Source organism: Coregonus lavaretus (assembly GCF_964263955.1).
Source record: "Coregonus lavaretus genome assembly, chromosome: 40".
Lineage (NCBI taxonomy): Eukaryota > Metazoa > Chordata > Actinopteri > Salmoniformes > Salmonidae > Coregonus > Coregonus lavaretus.
This window is the reverse complement of record NC_140027.1, coordinates 1,207,165-1,233,037: the sequence shown is the minus strand read 5'-3', so window position 1 is coordinate 1,233,037 and position 25,873 is coordinate 1,207,165. Positions and strand designations below refer to the sequence as shown.

The window sequence follows — 25,873 nt, the reverse complement described above, 5'->3', positions numbered from 1 at the left end:
GCCGCTTCAGGGCTGTTTTCGATCATCCCCCAGAGGGTAAAGCGGCGGGGGAGCGTCTGTTCCACCTCTGACAGGGGAAGAGGAGCGCACAGGAGTTCGCCCTGGACTTCCAGACTCTAGCGGCGGATGCGGGGTGAAATGAGAGGGCCCTCATCGACCACTATCGGTGCAGCCTGCGAGAGGACGTTCGACGAGAGTTGGCCTGCAGGGACACCAATTTAACCTTCGACCAGCTGGTGGACATGTCAATCCGTCTGGATACCCTGCTGGCCACCCGCGGACGTCCGGAGTTGGGGCCGTCCATTCCATCCCCCAGCACCTCCGAGCCGAGCCCTATGGAGCTCGGGGGTGCTGGCGCTAGAGAGAGGAGGAGAGAGATCTGGAGGGAGGCCGTCCCCTGCACCAACTGTGGCCGTAGAGGACACACTGCGGTTCGGTGCTGGGGAGGGTCTCCAGGGGATCGAGGCAACAGGTCACGCACTGGGGAGGCATTTCAGGTGAGTAGGCGCCCAACTCACCCAGAGCTCTCTGTTGGTCACATGTGTATACCTGTAGTATTCCCCCAGGTTGCATCTCATTCCCAGCATAAGGCGCTAGTCGATTCAGGCGCAGCTGGGAATTTTATTGATCGTAAATGTTGTGTTAAGTTAGGGATTCCCCTCCGACCAGTAGAGGTGCCTTTCCAGATTCATGCCTTAGATAGCCGTCCGTTGGGATCTGGGTTGATTAGGGAGGTCACAGCGCCACTAAAGATGAAGGCGCAGGGGGGTCATGAGGAGATCATTCAGTTATATCTGATCGACTCTCCTGCGTAACCCGTGGTGCTGGGGCTTCCTTGGTTAACCGCCCATGACCCCACCATTTCGTGGCAACAGAGGGCTCTTAAGGAGTGGTCTGCCCAGTGTGTTGGGCGATGTCTAGGTGTTTCCGTAGGGGCGACCACGGTGGAGAGTCCGAACCAATTGCCCGCACTGCACATTCCTCCTGAGTATGATGATTTGGCACTAGTGTTCAGCAAGAATAGGGCGACGCGATTGCCACCTCATAGACAGGGGGATTGTGCGATAGACCTCCAGGCAGGTGCTGCACTTCCACATAGTCATGTGTATCCTCTGTCTCAAGAGGAGAAGGTGGCTATGGAGACATACATAGCCGAGTCTCTGAGACAGGGATACATACGGCCCTCCACTTCCCCTGCGTCCTCAAGTTTATTTTTTGTGAAGAAGAAGGATGGAGGGTTGCGCCCGTGTATTGATTACCGTAGTCTCAATCAGATCACAGTGAAATACAGTTATCCACTCCCTCTGATTGCGAGTATGATTGCGAGTATGACGGAATCATTACACGGAGAGCGTTTCTTCACAAAACTGGATCTCAGGAGCGCCTACAATTTGGTGCGTATTAGGGAGGGAGATGAATGGAAGACAGCATTTAGTACCACCTCGTGTCACTACGAGTATCTCGTCATGCCATACGGGTTGATGAATGCTCCTTCAGTCTTCCAATCCTTTGTGGACGAGATCTTCCGGGATTTGCATGGGCAGGGTGTAGTAGTGTATATTGACGACATACTAGTTTACTCTTCTACACGAGCCGAGCATGTAGCCCTGGTGCGTCGAGTGTTGGGTAGGCTGTTGGAGCATGTATGTCAAGGCAGAGAAATGTCTGTTTTTCCAGGAGTCCATCTCCTTCCTGGGCCATCGATTGTCCGCGTCAGGGGTGAAGATGGAGATTGACCGCGTTTCAGCCGTGCGTAATTGGCAGACTCCAACCACGGTTAAGGAAGTGCAGCGTTTTTTGGGTTTTGCCAATTACTACCGGAGGTTTATCCGGGGTTTTGGACAGGTAGCAGCTCTCATCACCTCCCTGCTGAAGGGGGGCCCGGTGCGTTTGCAGTGGTCAGCTGAGGCGGACAGGGCGTTTAGTAAACTGAAGGACCTGTTCACCTCTGCTCCTGTGCTGGCGTATCCGGATCCCACTTTAGCGTTCCAGGTGGAGGTGGACGCGTCAGAGGCCAGTATTGGGGCTGTACTGTCTCAACGCTCAGGCACCCCCCCTAAACTCCGGCCCTGCGCTTTTTACTCTAAGAAGCTCAGCCCGGCGGAACGTAATTATGACGTGGGGGACAGGGAGCTGCTCGCCGTGGTTCAAGCCCTAAGGGTGTGGAGGCATTGGCTTGAGGGGGCTCAACACCCTTTTCTCATTCTGACTGACCATCGTAACCTGGAGTACATCCGGGCAGCTAGGAGACTGAACCCTCGTCAGGCTAGGTGGAACATGTTCCTGGCCCGGTTTGTGTTTAAGCTCACGTACATCCCAGGGTCTCAGAACGGTAAGGCAGACGCCCTGTCCCGGCGATATGATGCGGAGGAGAGGTCCATTGAGCCCACACCCACACTGCCGGAGTCTTGTCTGGTGGCACCGGTGGTGTGGGAGGTCGATGCAGAGATCAAGCGGGCGTTACGCACCGACCCTACTCCTCCAGAGTGTCCAGTGGGGAGGACGTACGTTCCGCTCGAGATTCGTGATCGTCTCATATATTGGGCTCATACGTCACCCTCCTCTGGACATCCTGGTATCGGCCGGACAGTGAGCTGCCTTAGTGACAAGTACTGGTGGCCAACATTGGCTAGGGACGTGAGGGTTTATGTCTCCTCCTGCTCGGTGTGCGCTCAGTGTAAGGCGCCTAGACACCTGCCCAGGGGGAAGTTACAACCCCTACCCGTTCCACAACGGCCGTGGTCTCACCTCTCGGTAGACTTTGTCACGGACCTTCCCCCCTCCCAGGGGAATACCACCATTCTGGTCGTTGTGGATCGGTTCTCTAAAGCCTGTCGTCTCATCCCAATGCCGGGTCTCCCTACTGCCCTACAGACTGCTGAGGCTTTGTTTACCCACGTCTTCCGGCACTACGGGGTACCTGAGGATATAGTGTCTGATCGGGGTCCCCAATTCACCTCTAGAGTTTGGAGGGCGTTCATGGAACGCTTGGGGGTCTCGGTTAGCCTTACCTCGGGTTTCCACCCTGAGAGTAATGGGCAGGTGGAGAGAGTGAACCAGGATGTGGGTAGGTTTCTGAGATCATATTGCCAGGACCGGCAGGGGGAGTGGTCGGGATATATTCCCTGGGCAGAGATAGCCCAGAACTCCCTCCGTCATTCATCTACTAACCTGACACCTTTCCAGTGTGTGTTAGGTTACCAGCCGGTTCTGGCACCTTGGCATCAGAGCCAGATCGAGGCCCCTGCGGTGGACGAGTGGTTTCGGCGCTCGGAGGAGACGTGGAATGCTGCGCACGTTCATTTGCAGCGTGCCATCAGGCGGCAAAAGGCGAGCGCCGATCGCCACCGCAGTGAGGCTCCGGTGTATGCACCAGGAGACCGGGTCTGGCTCTCGACTCGAAACCTGCCCCTTCGCCTGCCCTGCCGGAAGCTGGGTCGGCGGTTTGTGGGGCCATTTAAAGTCCTGAGGAGATTGAACGAGGTTTGTTACAGGTTACAATTTCCTAATGATTATCGCATTAACCCCTCGTTCCATGTGTCTCTCCTCAGGCCGGTGGTAGCTGGTCCACTCCAGGACAGTGAGATAAGGGAGACTCCTCCGCCCCCACTGGACATCGAGGGGGCTCCGGCGTACTCAGTCCGGTCCATCGTAGATTCGAGACGTCGGATGGGGGGTCTGCAGTATCTCGTGGAGTGGTAGGGGTACGGACCGGAGGAACGGTGCTGGGTGCCTAGGAGGGACATTTTAGAATCCCTCCCTCCTGACGGAGTTCCACCGGAGTCATCCTACATGCCCTGCTCCGCGTCCTCCTGGCCGTCCCCGAGGCCGGGGTCGGCGCACGGCTGGAGCCGCGTGTCAAGGGGGGGCGTACTGTCACGGAGACCGCCGAGGCTGCTCCTCCTCCTTGCTCGGGCAGGCTTCGGCGTTCGTCGTCCCCGGAGTACAAGCTACTACCGCTTGATGTTTTCGATGTTTGTTTGGTTATGTCTAGTTGGTGCACCTGTCTCGTATTCTGTCTTGATTATGTCTCCTATAAGTTCCCCTTTGTTAGGTTTGCATTTTGTGTGTTATTGTCCGCCTGTCTAGCATGTTTAGGTTCTGTGTCCTTGGCCTTAGTGGGTATTTTACGCATTCGGCTGTTATTTTTGTGTGTACCTTACGAAGTATTGAGTAAAAGTCGTCTTGACTATTCTTCTGTGTCCTGCGCTTGACTCCACCACCGCATCAACATCAGAATCCTGACAGGAGTGGCCTAGCCAGTCTCCAGACCTGAACCCAATAGAAAATCTTTGGAGGGAGCTGAAAGTCCGTATTGCCCAGCAACAGCCCCGAAACCTGAAGGATCTGGAGGTCTGTATGGAGGAGTGGGCCAAAATCCCTGCTGCAGTGTGTGCAAACCTGGTCAAGACCTACAGGAAACGTATGATCTCTGTAATTGCAAACAAAGGTTTCTGTACCAAATATTAAGTTCTGCTTTTCTGATGTATCAAATACTTATGTCATGCAATAAAATGCAAATTCATTACTTAAAAATCATACAATGTGATTTTCTGGATTATTATTTTTTTTGATTCCGTCTCTCACAGTTGAAGTGTACCTATGATAAAAATGATAGACCTCTACATGCTTTGTAAGTAGGAAAACCTGCAAAATCGGCAGTGTATCAAATACTTGTTCTCCCCACTGTAGATCTTCTGCACAGATTCTGTCAGACCTGGTCCCTGACAGTAAATCTCAGTAAGACAAAAATAATGGTGTTCCAAAAAAGGTCCAGTTGCCAGGACCACAAATACAAATTCCATCTAGACACCGTTGCCCTTTAGCACTTAAAAACGATACATACCTCGGCCTAAAACTCAGCACCACAGGTAACTTCCACAAAGCTGTGAACGATCTGAGAGACAAGGCAAGAAGGGACTTCTATGCCATCAAAAGGAACATAAAATTTGACATACCAATTAGGACCTGGCTAAAAATACTTGAATCAGTTATAGAACCCATTGCCCTTTATGGTTGTGAGGTCTGGGGTCCGCTCACCAACCAAGAATTCACAAAATGGGACAAACACCAAATTGAGACTCTGTATGCAGAATTCTGAAAAAAATATCCTCAGTGAACAACAAAAAACACAAAATAATGCATGCAGAGCAGAATTAGGCCGATACCCGCTAATTATCAAAATCCAGAAAAGAGACGTTAAATTCTACAACCACCTAAAAGGAAGCGATTCCCAAACCTTCCATAACAAAGCTATCACCTACAGTGAGATTAACCTGGAGAAGAGTCCCCTAAACAAGCTGGTTCTAGGGCTCTGTTCACAAACACAAACAGACCCCACAGAGCCCCAGGACAGCAACAAAATTAGACCCAACCAAATCATGAGAAAACAAAAAGATAATTACTTGACACATTGGAAAGAATCAACAAAAAAACAGAGCAAACTAGAATGCTATTTGGCCCTAAACAGAGAGTACACAGTGGCAGAATACCTGACCACTGTGACTGACCCAAACTTAAGGAAAGCTTTGACTATGTACAGACTCAGTGAGCATAGCCTTGCTATAGAGAAAGGCCGCTGTAGGCAGACCTGGCTCTCAAGAGAAGACAGGCTATGCTATATCTATTGGGTGAAATACCACAGTGTGCCATCACAGCAGCAAGATTTGTGACCTGTTGCCACAAGAAAAGGGCAACCAGTGAAGAACAAACAACATCGTAAATACAACCCATATTTATGTTTATTTATTTTCCCTTCTGTATTTTCTATTTGCACATATTATGACATTTGAAATATCTTTATTCTTTTGGAAGTTTTGTGAGTGTAATGTTTACTGTCATTTTTTAAAATTGTTTATTTCACTTTTGTTTCACATATATTTCCCATGCCAATAAAGCCCTTAAATGGAATTGAATTGAATTGAATTGAAAGAGGGAGACAGAGAAACGAGAAAGAGAGATCGAGAAAGAAAGATCGAGACAGAGAGAGCGCGAGAGCGAGAGCGAGAGCGAGAGAGAGAGAGAGAGAGAGAGAGAGAGAGCAGTCATGGCTCCTTGCCTCCTTGGTCAACTGTCTTCCTACCATAAACTATCGAGGATGGAAGTGTGATGGGGTAAACCTGACGACTGTGCTTTAAATAAGACCTATACTGCAGCAGACATTGAGGGCCTCCAGTCGTATCACACTTCCTGAGGGGCCTCAGGGGCCCTTCCAGTATAAGTGGCACTAATAGGCGCCACGTTTGACATCGTCATAGAAACAAGACGGACCGGGATTGACACTGCTAATGAGGGCCCCTCCCTCCCCTTACCAGACATGTCAATCACAGTGGTAATTATTTATCATCCCCCACACCCATCCTTCTATCCCCTCCCTGGATCCACCGCTGAATCAGAGAATCAGAGGCTCCGAAGGGGGGGGGGTTAAGATTGTTGGCAGAAAGCTAACACACACACACACACACCGCTAGGCTAACAGAAAGGAGCAGCATCATCATGACCATTACATTACCTAAATCATCTAGCTAACACTCCCTCCCTCCATCTCTTCCTCCCTCCCTCCTACCACTCACTCATTCAAAAGCTATTTATAGCTCTGAGTAAGTAGGGAATCAGATAGTTCATCATTGGGCTGTTGTTGATTTGTAGGCCTACCACTGAGTATGAATTGTGTTAGGCAAGTTTGGATGTTCTGTAATATTCAGTGTTGAAGTTCATACCTCTGGGAGATGGATTGAATCAAAAACCTAACACTAAATGGCTAAGTTAAACCCAACTGGAAGTTAGAGAAAAAAATTGTTTGAAGGAAAGATTGTCCAGATTGAATCCAACTGACACTCACATTTCTCCCATTAGGTTAAAGTGGGAAGCAGGATTTTTGAAAAACAGTATATAATTGATTTGAGAGAACAAAAGAAAGAGAGAGAAACCGAGAGAAAGAGTGAGAAAGAGAAAGTGAGAGAATACTGACAAGAGGCAATTAATTATTTGACGAGACCAGGGAGAAGAGTAAAATACTGTTGCTTTCACTCAGTCTCTCTGTTCCCTGTTGAGCTCAAAGTACTTAGTGAATGATTCATCTTTTAGAGTCTTTGAGGCCACTGGGCTTCTGAAGCCCAACACTCCAGGGTATGTGACAACAATACTTGGGATTCCTACAAAGTACTTTGGTCAGAATGATATCTGCAGTCTTTTTCAGAGGAACTCAGAGGAATGGTGTGTAAAAAAGAAAAAAGAAAAAAAAAGAAAGAAGAAAGAAGGAAAAAAGAAAATTAAAAAAATTACAATTAAAAAAGATAAAATACAAAATACAAAATACAAAATACAAAATAAAATAGAAAATAGAAAATAGAAAAAAAGATTAACATTCATTGTTAATCTTGTGTCAATCTAAGCTATATAATAAAAAAATCCCCATCAACATCCGTCAGTTTTACTAAAGGTGCGTCTCAATCCATTGCATCTGCCAGTGTCGCACTTCCACATCCGCGGTGAAAGGTGGCTGAGCTAAAGCGGTGTTTGTCAGACCATGAGACATCCCTAAAATCGGTCTTCTCATGAAAACGTCTGTAGCATCCGAATGGTTTGACCTAAAAAACTATTATGACCACTCTATGAAAAGGGGAGACTCTCACGAACACGATGGCGCACTCTGTCTAGTGTCATGGGACTCGTCTGAAGGTAACCGGTACCGGTTTTAAAAGACGTATGGAAGTATGAAGGTAGTTTTGTGCCTACCCAAAAAAGGGGTTAAATACTGTATGTGTAAAATATATATATATATATTTCCTGAGTTTTATATATATCTCCTAGATTTAGGACAGACACTTTCTTGTTATTTTTTTTTTTTACTGTCCTTTTTGCCATTTATTAATGTGTTATTTAGCGCATTTCTATGGGCTTTAGTAGTAAAGGCCAAAATCTATATTTTATCATATCATTTCTTTGATACCTAAAGTGGTCCTAAAATCAAAATCAAATAGCTAAATACCTAAATGATCCATAGTATGACCATCTTAAAACAATTCCATATGTCAGTTTAGCACCCCCCCTAGTTAGTCACTGGGTATGACCATCAATTTCAATACTAAGCCCATTTTGTAAACAGTTAACACACATGTTAGAAGGAGCAGCAGTAGTAGTAACATTGGTAATGACTGCTGACTCTGAAGATCAGACCCATATCTCACTCCTCTACCTCCCTCCATCACACCTGCCAGTGTCTGGGTGATAAACTGGGTATTCATCCTGAGAAAGATGGGGAAAAAGGAGGGGGTACGATCCGCAATGAATATTAATGTGATGACAATGATTGTTAATGTGATGACAATTTATGTTAATGCGATGACAATTAATGTTAATGCAATGACAATGAATGCGATGACACACACATACACATGTGCGCAGACACAAACACACACGCCACCCCCTCCAGACACACAGACACACACACACACACACAGTGAACACTTACCTCGTACAGGTCCAGCATCTGGTTGCCCCCCAGGCCACGGGTAGTCTTAACGTTCTCCATGGCCAGGGTGAAGAGGATGCCCCGGGTGTCGGAGAGGTACAGGTTGTAGGTGTCGTTCTGGTTCCACTCCTGCACCGCCGCAAAGACCTGGTGCTCGTCTGTGCTGACGATGTGGAGGTCCTGGTGGCAGAGGATGGGGGATTGGAGAGTTTAGAGGATTTATCAAGAGATGATGGATCACATGGGTGGGGGTTGTAACAAGCTGTCGAGTACGTGTTGGGTGTCAGAAGATCAGGTCTGGTGTGCATATGGAATGTTTAACACTATAGCTGCCAATGTACTCTACACACCATATGTGACCCGTTTCAGGAAACAAGGCGTATGTCGCGGGTCACTACTTCACAGGTGAGCCATTTGAACGTACATTTAAAAAAAAATCTAAATGCGTTTTTGGGCAGAACTATCTTCTTGAACATGTGAACTTTCATGTGCCTTAATAACAAACTTGTATGCCATCTGTAAATACGAATACAATTGTTAAATTACGAGCCTAGTTGGTTTAGCCAAAGAAAAAGACAGCAACCTTCCCGCTAGCCGTGATTTGCTGAGATAATGAGTGGGCTGGACATGCCGAGAGATGAGTTTGGATTGGTCTGCCATATAGCACAATTCTGTCTATTTGAGCTGGTCAGTATGTATAGGTAATCCTGTCTAACGTGGCTTTAAAAAAAAATATTGTGTTGCTCTCCACTTTCTGGAGGACCGAGTTTTGAAATCAGTGGAATTCGAGTATGATAGCTAAGGAGATGGAGAAAACACCTGTCTCCGGATTACATCTTCAAACTAAGGGCAACCATGGCATCTGACAGGAGACACATTTATCCATGAATGATGTATACGGGTAAGATAGTCTAGCTAGCTACATTTTCAGATATTACACATTTCTAATTTTGACAGAAAGAGCAATTTGCTTGTCTAGTTATAGCCTAATGTTAGCTAGCTAACATTGAACCTGGTTGGTTAGCTACCTGCAGATTCATGCAGGGTAGTAACATCATGAGTTGTGATTATGGTTCATTGTTTACCTAGCTAGCTAGCTAACGTTAGCTGGCTGGCTTGCTAGCTAATGTTACGTGTATGACCTTATTATTCGTATCTCAGAGCCATTTGCTTAGCTAGCTATAGCCTAATGTTAGCTAGCTGACATTGAACCTGGTTGGTTAGGTACCTGCAGATTCATGCAGGGTAGTAACGTCATGAGTTGTGATTATGGTTCATTGTTTATCTAGCTAGCTAGCTACGTGTCTTCACAAAAGACTCCACTATGCAAGTAACCATTTCGGGTGCGTTCGTAAATTCAGTCTGGCCATCTACTCCGATTTCAGAGCACTCTCATCTGAGTTTGCCAGAGCGCAGAATAACTGATGAATTTACGAACGCTCAACACCCGTTGAATATGGCCGGTGTCAGTAAACATCGGCAAAAAAGCATAATTAAATTGTTGCCAGCAGCACAGTTACAGTCACCAACGCTCTGGATAACATGAAAACAGCCTAACCAGCTCTGCTAGGGCGATTAAAATGGTCAGAGTGGGGTGTTCTCTCATTATGTGTCTGGAAGTAGCTAGCAAGCTAGCCAATGTTAGTCAGTTAGCTTGGGTGCTTGACTGCCGTTGTGAGGTCAGAACGTTCGGATCAACCCTACTCATCGGCCAGAGCATCCGGTGTGCGCTCTGAACGCTCCGAGAGCAACAAGTTTTGAATTTACGAACAGACAATTTGACAGCACAGTTGCAGTCACGAACCCTCGGATCAACCCTTGAAGAGATTGGTGGGGCTAAAGCTTAAGAGGGTGTGAACGATGCTGAATGGGTGTAGACAAAGAAGGGCTCTCCAGTAGTAACACCAAAAGATTCATAGGCCATTTTCTCAAAAGTGAGTTTACAAGTTTATCAACATTCAAAGCAAAATGACTTTCCCATTGTTCCTGAACTGTAGTGTATGATATACCATTTTGTAGCTCTGAGTCTCTACTTTTATCCAATGTAAAAAACACAATTTCAAATTTTGCTACGTAAGACCGATTTGAGCCCGTCGGTCACATATAGTGTCTTTTAACAGCTGCAATTGTGTAGTAATGCTACAGATATTTCTAGAGCTAAATCCTTTTGTTACAGGGAGAAAACAAGGGGGTAAATTGTTGGTTACTTCAAATCAAATCACATTTTATTTGTCAAATGTGCCGTATACAACAGGTGTAGACTTTTCTGTGAAATGCTTACTTACGAGCCCTTTCCCAACAATGCAGAGTTAAAAAGTAAGAAAAATTAGCTAAATAAAAAAAGTATTCAATCTGAATAATTGATCTACTATATGTATCTCCGGAGGCATGAGTTTATCACTGTAAAATGAATGTTGCTTACCTTAGGCAGAGAATATTTCGGCAGTTTGATTTTGAGGAATGGATCCCTCTGGTAGGACACATAGTAGCTGGCCTGTCCTGCTGTAGTAACCTGGAACACATTGAGCCAAGACACTGAGTATTCCCTTTGTGTTCACTTCTATAATTTGTCCATGTTGCACATCAGTGACTCATTGTTGTCAACATGAATGAACTACTTGGATTAATCTAAAACCTTCATAAATGTATTAATCATTACTCATCTTGCAACCTTCAACCAAGTGAACATGCATGACATTATTTATGATTTAAAGATATACACCGAGTGTACAAAACATTAGGAACATCTTCCTAATATTGAGTTGCACATCCTTTTGCCCTCAGAATAGCCTCAATTCGTTTGGGCATGGACTCTACAATGTATCGAAAGCGTTCCACAGGGATGCTGGCCCATGTTGACTCCAATGCTTCCCACAGTTGTGTCAAGTTGGCTGGATGTCCGTTGGGTAGAGGACCATGTGGGAAACTGTTGAGCGTGAAAAACCCAGCAGCTTTGCAGTCTTGACACACTCAAACCGGTGTGCCTGGCATCTACTACCATTCCCTGTTCAAAGGCACTTAAATTATTGTGTCTATGTCATGGAAAGGTGTTCCTAATGTTTTGTACACTCAGGGAGGAACATTGATGCATAAGGAATTTAAATGGCTAGCCAGCATACAGCGGAAACTGGTCCTCTCACGTCCTCTCCTGTTGTCGATTCTCAGTGGCCTGTCTTAGGAAAGTCATCCTTAATGATACCAGCTCCTCGGCAAGTAAACACTCGAGATGTTAGCTGCTGTTAGCCTATGCAGTACAAACACCGCCAGCAGGGAAGAAAGCTTTAGAAACCTTTAATTAGAGCACAGGCTTCAGAGGCTATCAGGATAGGAGAACAATTTTCGGGAACAAAAGTGTGATTGTCCTAGCGTCAGCACAAGGGAGCAATTTATTTAATCCACTTCCTCTTTCGTAAATCCATTAATCGAGAATTTATCCACAAAACAAGCTGCTGGCTTTCTGAGTAGGAAAAGGGGGAGGTGAAATAGGTTCATTATTATATGACAGAACCAATTAGGCCTCTTAGTGTGATTCTAAGTGTACTGGTCAATTGGAGGGAGTGAAGGTGAGGAGAGAGAGAGAGAGAGAGAGAGAGAGAGAGAGAGAGAGAGAGAGAGAGAGAGAGAGAGAGAGAGAGAGAGAGACATTGGGGAGGGAAGATCAGTGGGCACAGTGAGCGTTCGCCAGAAACAGTCCCAAGTGCAACTGAGTTAAGAAGCTCAAAATCGATGGAGAGTAACCAGGGGCGGTTTTGAAATTAAGGAGAAACTGGGATGATGGATTTTTCTTTCCCCCCTTTTGCAGAATCCTTTTGTCTGTGACACAATGCAAGAATACATTGTAGGTTCCCTGAATTGAAGATGCGGTCGGAGGTTCAAGTTGAGTGGTTGTGGGTTTAGTTAGGGAGACGTATGAGTGTGACCAAACATGGTTGAGGGATCTGGTAGACCACAGATCTATTTTTTCCAACCATTATACTGGCAGGATGAATCCAATCATGTGTAGGGCTAGGAGTCTTCCTGAACATGTGACCTGACTATGAAGTCTTGGCCCTGCGTTGGCTACAATTAGATGCCAGAGTTTTTCCAAGGCATTATGTGTAGGGTAAGTAGTTCTTCCTGAACCTCTGACATAGGCTACTAGAGCCTAGAGTTTTCCTGGTTAAAGATTTCTCTTGACAGTGAATAATGAGGCTATTGATTGTCCCTACGAGATATTTACCCAAGTCTACCTCCAAAACCACAAAGAGCATCGACAACAGGAGAGGACGTGAGAGGAGCAGTTTCCGCTGTATGCTGGCTAGCCATTTAAATTCCTTATGCATCAACGTTCCTCCCTGACAATGAAGTATACACTGAGTGTACACAACATTAGGACTCCAGACCAAACAAATCAAAATATATTTAATATTTGAGATTCTTCAAATAGCCACCCTTTGCCTTGATGACAGCTTTGCACACTCTTGGCATTCTCTCAACCAGCTTCATGAGGTAGTCACCTGGAATGCATTTCAATTAACAGGGGGGGGGGGGGGGGGGGGGGTATACAGAAGATAGCCCTATTTGGTAAAAGTCCATATTATGGCAAGAACAGCTTTTTGGTTACTACATGATTACATATGTGTTATTTCATAGTTGTGATGTCATAGACTATTATTCTACAATGTAGGCCTTTGGAGTTACATTTGGATGGAAAAGTTATTTATACTGGACTGGATTGGTGGGATAATTATTCATATTTTCCTGATTACTTATAAATTCATGCGTCCTCATTTGCACAATGTCAAAGTAAATAGTATTCAGGCAGTGGGAGGGAAATTAAAACATAACCCCAAAGCCGCACCAGCATTACTTAGAATTCAGTACATTAACATTTCAGATTTGTCTCTCGCACAAATTATGATCCCTAGGTTTCACATCTGAATCAGGACAGTGTGCAAATGCAGACTCTCAAATGAAGGGTCAAACAAAAGGTTTGCATATTTTACATACAGTACCAGTCAAAAGTTTGGACACACCTACTCATTCAAGGGTTTTTCTTTATTTTTATTATTCTTTACATTGTAGAATAATAGTGAAGATATCAAATCTATGAAATAACACATATGGAATCCTGTAGTAACCAAAAAAGTGTTAAACAAATCAAAATATATGGTATATTTTAGATTCTTCAAAGTAGCCACCCTTTGCCTTGAGGACAGCTTTGCACACTCCTGGCATTCTCTCAACCAGCTTCATGAGGACTGCTTTTCCAACAGTCTTGAAGGAGTTCCCACATATGCTGAGCATTTGTTGGCTGCTTATCCTTCACTCTGCATTCCAACTCATCCCAAACCATCTCAATTTGGTTGAGGTCGGGTGATTTTTGAGGCCAGGTCATCTGCTGCAGCACTCCATCACTCTCCTTCTTTGTAAAATAGCCCTTACACAGCCTGGAGGTGTGTTTTGGGTCATTGTCCTGTTGAAAAACAAATGATAGTCCCACTAAGCCCAAACCAGATGGGATGGCATATCGCCGCAGAATGCTGTGGTAGCCATGTTGGTTAAGTGTGCCTTGAATTCTAAATAAATCACAGACGGTGTCACCAGCAAAGAAACCCCTACACCATCACACCTCCTCCTCAGTGCTTCACGGTGGGATCATCCGTTCACCTACTCTGATTCTCACAAAGACACGGCGGTTGGAACCAAAAATCTCACATTTGGACTCATCATACCAAAGGACATATTTCCACATGTCTAATGTCCATTGCTTGTGTTTCTTGGCCCAAGCAAGTCTCTTCTTATTATTGTTGTCCTTTAGTAGTTGTTTCTTTGCAGCCTGATTCACGCAGTCTCCTCTGAACAGTTGATGTTGAGATGTGTCTGTTACTTGAACTCTGTGAAGCATTTATTTGGGCTGCAATCTGAGGTGCAGTTAACTCTAATAAGCGTATCCTCTGCAGCAGAGGTAACTCTGGGTCTTCCTTTCCTGTGGCGGTCATCATGAGAGCCAGTTTCATCATAGCGCTTGATGGTTTTGCAATTTAAATTATTATACAAAATTCTTGCTACCAATAGAATGTTATTTATATGGGGGATACAATCTTCCCAGCTCTGCAGATTTTGCTGCGAAGAGACAGAATCATTAGATCATTTGTTTTGGTACTGTCCATTTGTAGCTTGTTTTTGGACACAGGTCTAGGAATGGCTAAAGGATTGCAATATTTACCTGGAGCTAACCCTGCTGATAGCAATACTGGGTGATCTGAAAAGTCATAGTCAATCGAACAACAATATAATACTACTTTTAGCAAAAATGTTTATTTTCAATTTACAATCTGTAGAAACAATGAGAATAGAAGGGTTCAGAACTTTTGTAAAACATCACAGTACAGTTGAAAAATATATGGCAAATAGAAATCCAATATGGATGGTGTTAAGAGATAGATGGGTGGTGTTGAATGGAGTTGAAGGATGGGACTAATAACAACTAACAACAACTAATAACAACAAGATAACTAATGTAAAGCATACTGTGTCCATAATAAGTATATAGGTTGAGAGCTTTTGTGAAAGAGCACAGTTAGAAATATTCTTATTTTACCTGTATTTAACTAGGCAAGTCAGTTAAGAACAAATTCTTATTTACAATGACAGCCTACACCGGCCAAACCCAGACGACCCTGGGCCAATTGTGCGCCGCCCTATGGGACTCCCAATCACGGCCGGTTGTGGAATCGAACAAGGGAGTCTGTAATGACGCCTCAAGCACTGAGTTGCAGTGCCTTAGACCACTGCGCCACTCGGGAGCCCAGATATGGCATATAGAAGCAAACCGGATGGACATCATGAAAATGATCGGAGAGGTTGAGGGTAGAAAAAGTTCAGGAATAAAAACAAACAAAATAGAATGATTGTAAAATTGACTGTGTCCATAAAATGTATATACACTGCTCAAAAAAATTAAGGGAACACTAAAATAACACATCCTAGATCTGAATGAATGAAATAATCTTATTAAATACTTTTTTCTTTACATAGTTGAATGTGCTGACAACAAAATCACACAAAAATGATCAATGGAAATCAAATGTATCAACCCATGGAGGTCTGGATTTGGAGTCACCCTCCAAATTAAAGTGGAAAACCACACTACAGGCTGATCCAACTTTTATGTAATGTCCTTAAAACAAGTCAAAATGAGGCTCAGTAGTGTGTGTGGCCTCCACGTGCCTGTATGACCTCCCTACAACGCCTGGGCATGCTCCTGATGAGGTGGCGGATGGTCTCCTGAGGGATCTCCTCCCAGACCTGGACTAAAGCATCCGCCAACTCCTGGACAGTCTGTGGTGCAACGTGGCGTTGGTGGATGGAGCGAGACATGATGTCCCAGATGTGCTCAATTGGATTCAGGTCTGGGGAACGGGCGGGCCAGTCCATAGCATCAATGCCACCTCTTGCAGGAACTGCTGACACACTCCAGCCACATGAGGTCTAGCATTGTCTTGCATTAGGAGGAACCCAGGGCCAACCGCACCAGCATATGGTCTCACAAGGGGTCTGAGGATCTCATCTCGGTACCTAATGGCAGTCAGGCTACCTCTGGCGAGCACATGGAGGGCTGTGCAGCCCCCCAAAGAAATGCCACCCCACACCATGACTGACCCACCGCCAAACCTGTCATGCTGGAGGATGTTGCAGGCAGCAGAATGTTCTCCACGGCGTCTCCAGACTCTGTCACGTCTGTCACATGCTCAGTGTGAACCTGCTTTCATCTGTGAAGAGCACAGGGCGCCAGTGGCGAATTTGCCAATCTTGGTGTTCTCTGGCAAATGCCAAACGTCCTGCACGGTATTGGGCTGTAAGCACAACCCCCACCTGTGGACGTCGGGCCCTCATACCACCCTCATGGAGTCTGTTTCTGACCGTTTGAGCAGACACATGCACATTTGTGGCCTGCTGGAGTTCATTTTGCAGGGCTCTGGCAGTGCTCCTCCTGCTCCTCCTTGCACAAAGGCGGAGGTAGCAGTCCTGCTGCTGGGTTGTTGCCCTCCTACGGCCTCCTCCACGTCTCCTGATGTACTGGCCTGTCTCCTGGTAGCGCCTCCATGCTCTGGACACTACGCTGACAGACACAGCAAACCTTCTTGCCACTGCTCGCATTGATGTGCTATCCTGGATGAGCTGCACTACCTGAGCCACTTGTGCGGGTTGTAGACTCCGTCTCATGCTACCACTAGAGTGAAAGCACCGCCAGCATTCAAAAGTGACCAAAACATCAGCCAGGAAGCATAGGAACTGAGAAGTGGTCTGTGGTCACCACCTGCAAAACCAGTCCTTTTTTGGGGGTGTCTTGCTAATTGCCTATAATTTCCACCTGTTGTCTATTCCATTTGCACAACAGCATGTGAAATGTATTGTCAATCAGGGTTGCTTCCTAAGTGGACAGTTTGATTTCACAGAAGTGTGATTGACTTGGAGTTACATTGTGTTGTTTAAGTGTTCCCTTAATTTTTTTTAGCAGTGTAGTATGTATAAGCTGGAAGTAGAGGCCTAAGCATTGTTGTTCACTAGTTTACTCTACTTAGGGAAGGGGTGGTGGGGTTGGAAAGTAATAAAGGGAAAGATATATATAAAAAAAAAGGATATGTATATATGTATGTATATGTATTTATATATACATACATATATACATGTAGTGGGGAAAAAAATATTTAGTCAGCCACCAATTGTGCATGTTCTCCCACTGAAAAAGATGAGAGAGGTCTGTAATTTTCATCATAGGTACACGTCAACTATGACAGTCAAATTCAGGAAAAGATATCCAGAAAATCAGATTGTAGGATTGTTAATGAATTTATTTGCAAATTATGGTGGAAAATAAGTATTTAGTCACCTACAAACAAGCAAGATTTCTGGCTCTCACAGACCTATAACTTCTTCTTTAAGAGGCTCCTCTGTCCTCCACTCGTTACCTGTATTAATGGCACATGTTTGAGCTTGTTATCAGTATAAAAGACACCTGTCCACAACCTCAAACAGTCACACTCCAAACTCCACTATGGCCAAGACCAAAGAGCTGTCAAAGGACACCAGAAACAAAATTGTAGACCTGCACCAGGCTGGGCAGACTGAATCTGCAATAGGTAAGCAGCTTGGTTTGAAGAAATCAACTGTGGGAGCAATTATTAGGAAATGGAAGACATACAAGACCACTGATAATCTCCCTCGATCTGGGGCTCCACACAAGATCTCACCCCGTGCGGTCAAAATGATCACAAGAACGGTGAGCAAAAATCCCAGAACCACACGGGGGGACCTAGTGAATGACCTGCAGAGAGCTGGGACCAAAGTAACAAAGCCTACCATCAGTAACACACTACGCCGCCAGGGACTCAAATCCTGCAGTGCCAGACGTGTCCCCCTGCTTAAGCCAGTACATGTCCAGGCCCGTCTGAAGTTTGCTAGAGTGCATTTGGATGATCCAGAAGAGGATTGGGAGAATGTCATATGGTCAGATGAAACCAAAATAGAACTTTTTGGTAAAAACTCAACTCGTCGTGTTTGGAGGACAAAGAATTCTGAGTTGCATCCAAAGAACACCATACCTACTGTGAAGCATGGGGGTGGAAACATCATGCTTTGGGGCTGTTTTTCTGCAAAGGGACCAGGACGACTGATCCGTGTAAAGGAAAGAATGAATGGGGCCATGTATCGTGAGATTTTGAGTGAAAACCTCCTTCCATCAGCAAGGGCATTGAAGATGAAACGTGGCTGGGTCTTTCAGCATGACAATGATCCCAAACACACCGCCCGGGCAACGAAGGAGTGGCTTCGTAAGAAGCATTTCAAGGTCCTAGAGTGGCCTAGCCAGTCTCCAGATCTCAACCTCATATAAAATCTTTGGAGGGAGTTGAAAGTCCGTGTTGCCCAGCGACAGCCCCAAAACATCACTGCTCTAGAGGAGATCTGCATGGAGGAATGGGCCAAAATACCAGCAACAGTGTGTGAAAACCTTGTGAAGACTTACAGAAAATGTTTGACCTGTGTCATTGCCAACAAAGGGTATATAACAAAGTATTGAGAAACTTTTGTTATTGACCAAATACTTATTTTCCACCATAATTTGCAAATAAATTCATTAAAAATCCTACAATGTGATTTTCTGGAATTTTTTTTCTCATTTTGTCTGTCATAGTTGACGTGTACCGATGATGAAAATTACAGGCCTCTCTCATCTTTTTAAGTGGGAGAACTTGCACAATTGGTGGCTGACTAAATACTTTTTTCCCCCACTGTATATATATATATTTGCGGGAAAAAAAAGAAAAAAAAAAAAGGAAAGAAAGGTGGTTACTACATGATTCCATATGTGTTATTTCATAGATTTCATATCTTCAATATTATTCTACAGTGTAAAGAATAGTAAAAATTAAGAAAAAACCTTGAATGAGTAGGTGTGTCCAAACTTTTGACTGGTACTGTATGTCATGTCTTTTCTTGATACAGAATGTGTCTAAATAGTTTTTTTGACAATATAAATTATGGAAACAGTTAGAAATAAAATACCCATGCAGCATAGAGACTGGTCAAGGATCAGAGGTGAGAATGACATAAATACCAAATACACTGTACATATTCAGATTGCAAAATGAACAATTAAAATCCTTTGTGTCTTTCAATGGTGCCCATTTCTATCCTAATCAAGAACATACTACCGTTAATACAATGTGTCAATATAACAATTAATCATATTTTATTTTTATGATACAGTTGAATCGCTCTATCATACCATTTACTCACACGTGAGAATCAACCAGTTGTTGCATGTGGTGCTGTAAATATGCAAGTCTCCTCCCAGTCCTAGCCAAACCAAGTTGTGCGTAACACATAACACATGCCCATATCACTCAAGGCTAACGATGCGCATCCTATGCAATGCATCATGGTCTACATACAATATGGTACAATCTATTCTCCTCAGACAGAGCCTTACCTGAATAAACATATAGTCATCTTGGACCACCAGTGAGCTGATGTCAATGTATCCAGGGAAGGGGTAGTTTCTGTTGGGCTCTGAGCACGTTAGAGCCCGGCATGTTACATACTGTATACCTGCAAGATGAGGAGATAGAGATTACTGGATATCTGGATTCACCCAGCTGTGGATCATGCCCCCTATTCCTGGGAACGTGAGGATGCCTAGAAACCGAGGCTATATGTCTGTATGAATTGAACTTGAGGGCACTTTTGTATGGTTTGTGATTGACATACAATAGAGGAGATAGCGTTAAACTTGTGACAGTATACTGACTGTGTGTATATATATATATATATACACTGCTCAAAAAAATAAAGGGAACACTCAAATAACACATCCTAGATCTGAATGAATTAAATAATCTTATTAAATACTTTTTTCTTTACATAGTTGAATGTGCTGACAACAAAATCACACAAAAATTATCAATGGAAATCAAATTTATCAACCCATGGAGGTCTGGATTTGGAGTCCCCCTCAAAATTAAAGTGGAAAACCACACTACAGGCTGATCCAACTTTGATGTAATGTCCTTAAAACAAGTCAAAATGAGGCTAAGTAGTGTGTGTGGCCTCCACGTGCCTGTATGACCTCCCTACAACGCCTGGGCATGCTCCTGATGAGGTGGCGGATGGTCTCCTGAGGGATCTCCTCCCAGACCTGGACTAAAGCATCCGCCAACTCCTGGACAGTCTGTGGTGCAACGTGGCGTTGGTGGATGGAGCGAGACATGATGTCCCAGATGTGCTCAATTGGATTCAGGTCTGGGGAACGGGCGGGCCAGTCCATAGCATCAATGCCTTCCTCTTGCAGGAACAGCTGACACACTCCAGCCACATGAGGTCTAGCATTGTCTTGCATTAGGAGGAACCCAGGGCCAACCGCACCAGCATATGGTCTCACAAGGGGTCTGAGGATCTCATCTCGGTACCTAATGGCAGTCAGGCTACCTCTGGCGAGCACATGGAGGGCTGTGCGGCCCCCCAAAGAAATGCCACCCCACACCATGACTGACCCACGGCCAAACCGGTCATTCTGGAGGATGTTGCAGGCAGCAGAACGTTCTCCACGGCGTCTCCAGACTCTGTCACGTCTGTCACGTGCTCAGTGTGAACCTGCTTTCATCTGTGAAGAGCACAGGGCGCCAGTGGCGAATTTGCCAATCTTGGTGTTCTCTGGCAAATGCCAAACGTCCTGCACGGTGTTGGGCTGTAAGCACAACCCCCACCTGTGGACGTCGGGCCCTCATACCACCCTCATGGAGTCTGTTTCTGACCGTTTGAGCAGACACATGCACATTTGTGGCCTGCTGGAGGTCATTTTGCAGGGCTCTGGCAGTGCTCCTCCTGCTTCTCCTTGCACAAAGGCGGAGGTAGCAGTCCTGCTGCTGGGTTGTTGCCCTCCTACGGCCTCCTCCACGTCTCCTGATGTACTGGCCTGTCTCCTGGTAGCGCCTCCATGCTCTGGACACTACGCTGACAGACACAGCAAACCTTCTTGCCACAGCTCGCATTGATGTGCCATCCTGGATGTGCTGCACTACCTGAGCCACTTGTGTGGGTTGTAGACTCCGTCTCATGCTACCACTAGAGTGAAAGCACCACCAGCATTCAAAAGTGACCAAAACATCAGCCAGGAAGCATAGGAACTGAGAAGTGGTCTGTGGTCACCAGCTGCAAAACCAGTCCTTTATTGGGGGTGTCTTGCTAATTGCCTATAATTTCCCCCTGATGTCTATTCCATTTGCACAACAGCATGTGAAATTTATTGTCAATCAGTGTTGCTTCCTAAGTGGACAGTTTGATTTAACAGAAGTGTGATTGACTTGGAGTTACATTGTGTTGTTAAAGTGTTCCCTTAATTTTTTTGAGCAGTGTATATATACACAACATACTGGTCAAATGACAAAGTTATATATATATATATATATATATATATATATATATATATATATAACTTTGTCATTTGACCAGTATGTTGTGACTTCAATTCTATAATGGTGATTGTTTCATACATACAGTATGTAAAGTACTATGTTTGTCACTATTCAACATGATCAACTATGATCATTCTCTGTGTACAGAAAACTAAACTGTCTCTGATTCCGGGGCTCTAACAACAGCAGCAGCAGATAGCTAGAATAAACAATCTCACAATTTCACCTATGGAGGACATTGGGTGGCGTTGCCGGGGGGAGTTATGGAGCTGACACTCCCAGAGTGAGAGGGATGAGAGGGAAAGGCCATATTAATCAAGTATCAAGCACTGCATTTATCAGTGGGGTAATCCATTGTCGCTCCCCTAGGACACGACGCTCTAAACCCAGGGTGCAATTTATTCCTTGACAGACTGTCACTCTCGTCTATCGTTCGTTCGAGGGCTGTAATTGGACTGCAAATGTGGGGGCCTTTCTCTGCTGTGTGTGTGACAGAGAGAGAGAAAGAGAGGTGTGTGTGTGTGTGTGTCTGGTGCTACTCACGTCCGTTAGGGGTGTGTGCCTCCATGTGAACCAGATCTGACTCCTTGTCTAGACCCGTTACAGACCTGGATTAAAGAAGAGGAGGAGAGAAGGAAGGATGAAGAGGAGGAGGGGAGACAGAGAGAAGAAGAGGAGGAGAGAAGGAAGGATGAAGAAGAGGAGGGGGAAGGAGGGGTAAAGTAATGAGAAGAAGGGAAGAGGAGGAGGGAAGAAGGCAATAAATAGAGGGAGATGAGTCTCAGCAGGGATATTCCACTCCAGATACAGACGTCTCTTTTCAGCGTTGTCTCAACAATGATGGCAATAAAATAGCAATGCCTTTCCATGTGAGGACGTTCTCCCCAGAGATGTGTCACAAAATGTCACATTACCCTTAGCAACCACCACAGTAACAGCCAGGCGCTGTGGGTTTGTTATTTTACCAAGAAGTGGTATCTGTCACAAAATGGTAAATATGCAGCAACCTAAATATGGTATTTATTTTGTCAGGCACTGTACACCGGCAAGGCTGTGCCATATAATTCAAGTTAGAGTCACTGTACTGTGTATCACCGTATTATATCATTTTATTGGGTATAGCGGATTACCTTGGACAGATATGGCGTTCCTATAGTGTGATGCATGTCATTCCTGGTGGTGCCAGACTGATCAACTCATTGTCTGTAAGCATGGATTGAGGGGCCGGGGGTACTAATACTCAGGGCCAGAGTTTAAACTCCATGAAGGGGTTGGATCGAGGATGAATCAAGCAAATTATTTAGGATATGTGATGAAAAGTAGACCCCAGATTTATGTTGATGTGGACATAGCTGGCATAGCTGGTGGCAGCTCGACACACACACACACACACACACACACACACACACACACACACACATACAAACACACACAAACACATACACAGCATCCCCTACATCTCTAGGAAGGAAAGCAATGAGGCAAAATAAATTCAGAGCTACAGTTGTGATGAGTGTGCACTGCGGTTGGCAGTTGGGGGTGAGGTGTGAGGGTGGACTTGATTAGAAGAGAGGCGACAGGGACTTCCTGGGTGCTCTATTACTCATGCCACTGGGCACAAATTATTATACTGTATCTTCCTATTTTATGTATTTACAGTGCCTTCAGAAAGTATTCACACACCTTGACTTTTTCCACATTTTGTTGTGTTACAAAGTGGGGTTAGAATGGATTTAATTGTAATCTAAACAAAATACTCTGTAATGTCAAAGTGGAAGAACAATTAAAATAAAACACTAATATATCTTGATTAGATAAGTATTCAACCCCCTGAGTCAATACATATTGGAATCGCCTTTGGCAGCGATTACAGCTGTGAGTCTTTCTGGGTAAGTCTCTAAGAGCTTTGCACACCTGGATTGTACAATATTTGCCCATTATTCTTTTAAAAAATTATTCAAGCTCTGTCAAGTTGGTTGTTGATCATTGCTAGACAGCCATTTTCAAGTCTTGCCATAGACCTTCAAGACAATTTAAGTCACTTAGGAACATTCAATGTTGTCTTGGTAAGCAACTCCAGTGTAAATTTGACCTTGTGTTTTAGGTAATTGTTGTGCTGAAAGGTGAATTTGTCTCCCTTTTCCTCTAGGATGTTTCCTGTGCTTAGCTCTATTCCGTTTCTTTTTATCCTAAAAAAAACTCCCTAGTCCTTGCCGACGACAAGCATACCCATAACATGATGTAGTCACCACCATGCTTGAAAATATGAAGAGTGGTTCTCTGGGAACTGAGTTAGGAAGGGCGCCATAATTAATAACTGCAGCATGCTCAAAGGGATATTCAATGTATGCTTTTTTTTGTTTCCCATCCACCAATAGGCGCCTTTCTTTGCGAACCATTGGAAAACCTCACTGGTCTTTGTGGTTGAATCTGTGTTTGAAATTCACTGCTCGACTGAGTGACTACAGAGATGGGGTAGTCATTTAAAAAATCATGTTAAACCCTATTATTGCACACAGAGTGAGTCCATGCAACTTATTATGTGACTTGTTAAGCAAATATTTACTCCTGAACTTATTTAGGTTTGCCATAATAAAGGGGTTGAATACTTATTGACTCAAGACGTTTCAGCTTTTCATTTTTAATCGGTGGTTGGAACTGACATTATTTTCCAATCGTTTCATTCTGAATAGAACCGACCAGCATAATAAAGTTCTGAACCGGTTCGAACAACATTTAGCTCGACATTAAATTACTTCACCAAGCAGTGTGGATAGAGCAGCTTTCTGTGGATTGGGTAAGCAATTTAATCTGTATAGAAAAGTCGTTAAGAGCAAATTGTATTTTGCTGTAACAGTATGGTTTAATCATAATGAAAGACAAACACACACACTGTGCTGCCAGTCACAGTGTAGGGCGCAAGAAGCAACTAAACATTTTAGGGTGAGGAGAGAGCAAGAGAGGATGTAGGAAGCTTGCCTTGAAGCGCTGGGCATGCATGATCTGAATTAGGCCTACAGAATTATACCTACCGAGGAGCAGCTTCTATGGAGGAACTTTGAATGTCTTTGATCTTCCAAATTGTTTTAACGTTGGACCAGAGTAAACATTAGCTATCTAACAAGCTTATGTGTGCAGAGCAGCACTAGAAATAAAAACATGTCTTACCTTTATGTAGTTAATAAATCCAATATGAAACGTGATAACTATAGTATCCTTAACTAGCATTGAAAAAGTAAATCCATTCTTCTCTAATTAAACATTTCTCCCTAATTTCTTAATTATGCTTGTAACGTCGTCAGTAGGCTACAGTAACCTATGCTTCAGAGGTGAGGGGAAGGTAGCCTACACACACACGCACACCCACTGGCAAAGATTTCCAGTTGCCAGGCAGACTCTGGAATAAGTTTGAGCGATAGAGTGAGGGCTTTGCATAGGCGCTTTATTGCGATTTTTGTGGGACTGGACAAAAATGCCCGGAACGTAAAATAACGTTATTAACCGGTTCCCATGCTTTTAAAATAACAGTTCTGAAACAGTAAAGATCACTTTCGTTTTCGGTTCGGGTTCTGTTCCTCAAATAATTTAGTATTTTTTTCCAGTTTTCTGTTCTGTTCCCTGAACCGGTTCCAACCCTTGCTTGTAATTAACTTGTATTTTGTCTAGATCAGTGACACAAAATCTAAATGTTATCCTTTTTAAATGCAGGCTGCAACACAACAAAATGTGGAAAAAGTCAAGGGATGTGAATACTTTCTGAAAGCACTGTATGTATGTATGTATGTATGTATGTATGTATCAGAGGAGGCTGGTGGGAGGAGATTTAGTAGGATGGGCTCATTGTAATGGCAGGAATGGAATTAATGGAATGGTATCAAACACATCAAACATATAGAAACCACGTCTGACACCGTTCCATTTATTCCATTCCATTACAATGAGCCCGTCCTCCTATAGCTCCTCCCACCAGCCTCCTCTGGTATGTATGTATGTATGTATGTATGTATGTATGTAGGTATAGTATGTATGGATATACAATTTCTAACCCCCAATGAAAAAATTATGATTGTTTAGATAGGCGCAATTGCCATGATATCAGTTTACTGCATCTGAGAAATGAACCAGAATGTGACATGTCAGAGGTAGAATGCGAAATGGTGACACTGTGGATGTAGATTTATCTCAGTCCAATCATATAAACGGTGGAAATGAGCAGAATGGTACACATAATTTCCCAACAGCAACACTAGTCATTCAGATACCTCGTTGAAACGTATTATCAATATCCTTCACAGACTCCTGCGTTGCAGAAAGCAAACAACACGTTCCACACACTGCTAGTGATGCTCCAAAACAGTTTGTGATGAGAGTCTGAGGAAACTAAGGAAAAGAGAAGGACAACAGAGAGGACGAGAGGAAGTGAAGGATGATGAGAAGAAAGAAA

At 44.4% G+C, this 25,873-nt stretch overlaps 1 protein-coding gene across 1 annotated transcript in view; it reads right to left on the bottom strand.

The window, feature by feature from the left end:
- The window catches only part of LOC311113577 (VPS10 domain-containing receptor SorCS3-like), a gene marked incomplete at both ends in the record, with an annotated part of 211,996 nt that overhangs the window by 51,963 nt on the left and 134,160 nt on the right, over window positions 1-25,873 (bottom strand). Inside the window, 4 exons of the mRNA XM_084156824.1 lie at window positions 8,474-8,653; window positions 10,896-10,985; window positions 19,449-19,567; window positions 21,973-22,037. Of these exons, the coding sequence (XP_084012950.1) occupies window positions 8,474-8,653; window positions 10,896-10,985; window positions 19,449-19,567; window positions 21,973-22,037 (454 nt within the window). The remainder of the gene's footprint in view (window positions 1-8,473; window positions 8,654-10,895; window positions 10,986-19,448; window positions 19,568-21,972; window positions 22,038-25,873) is intronic.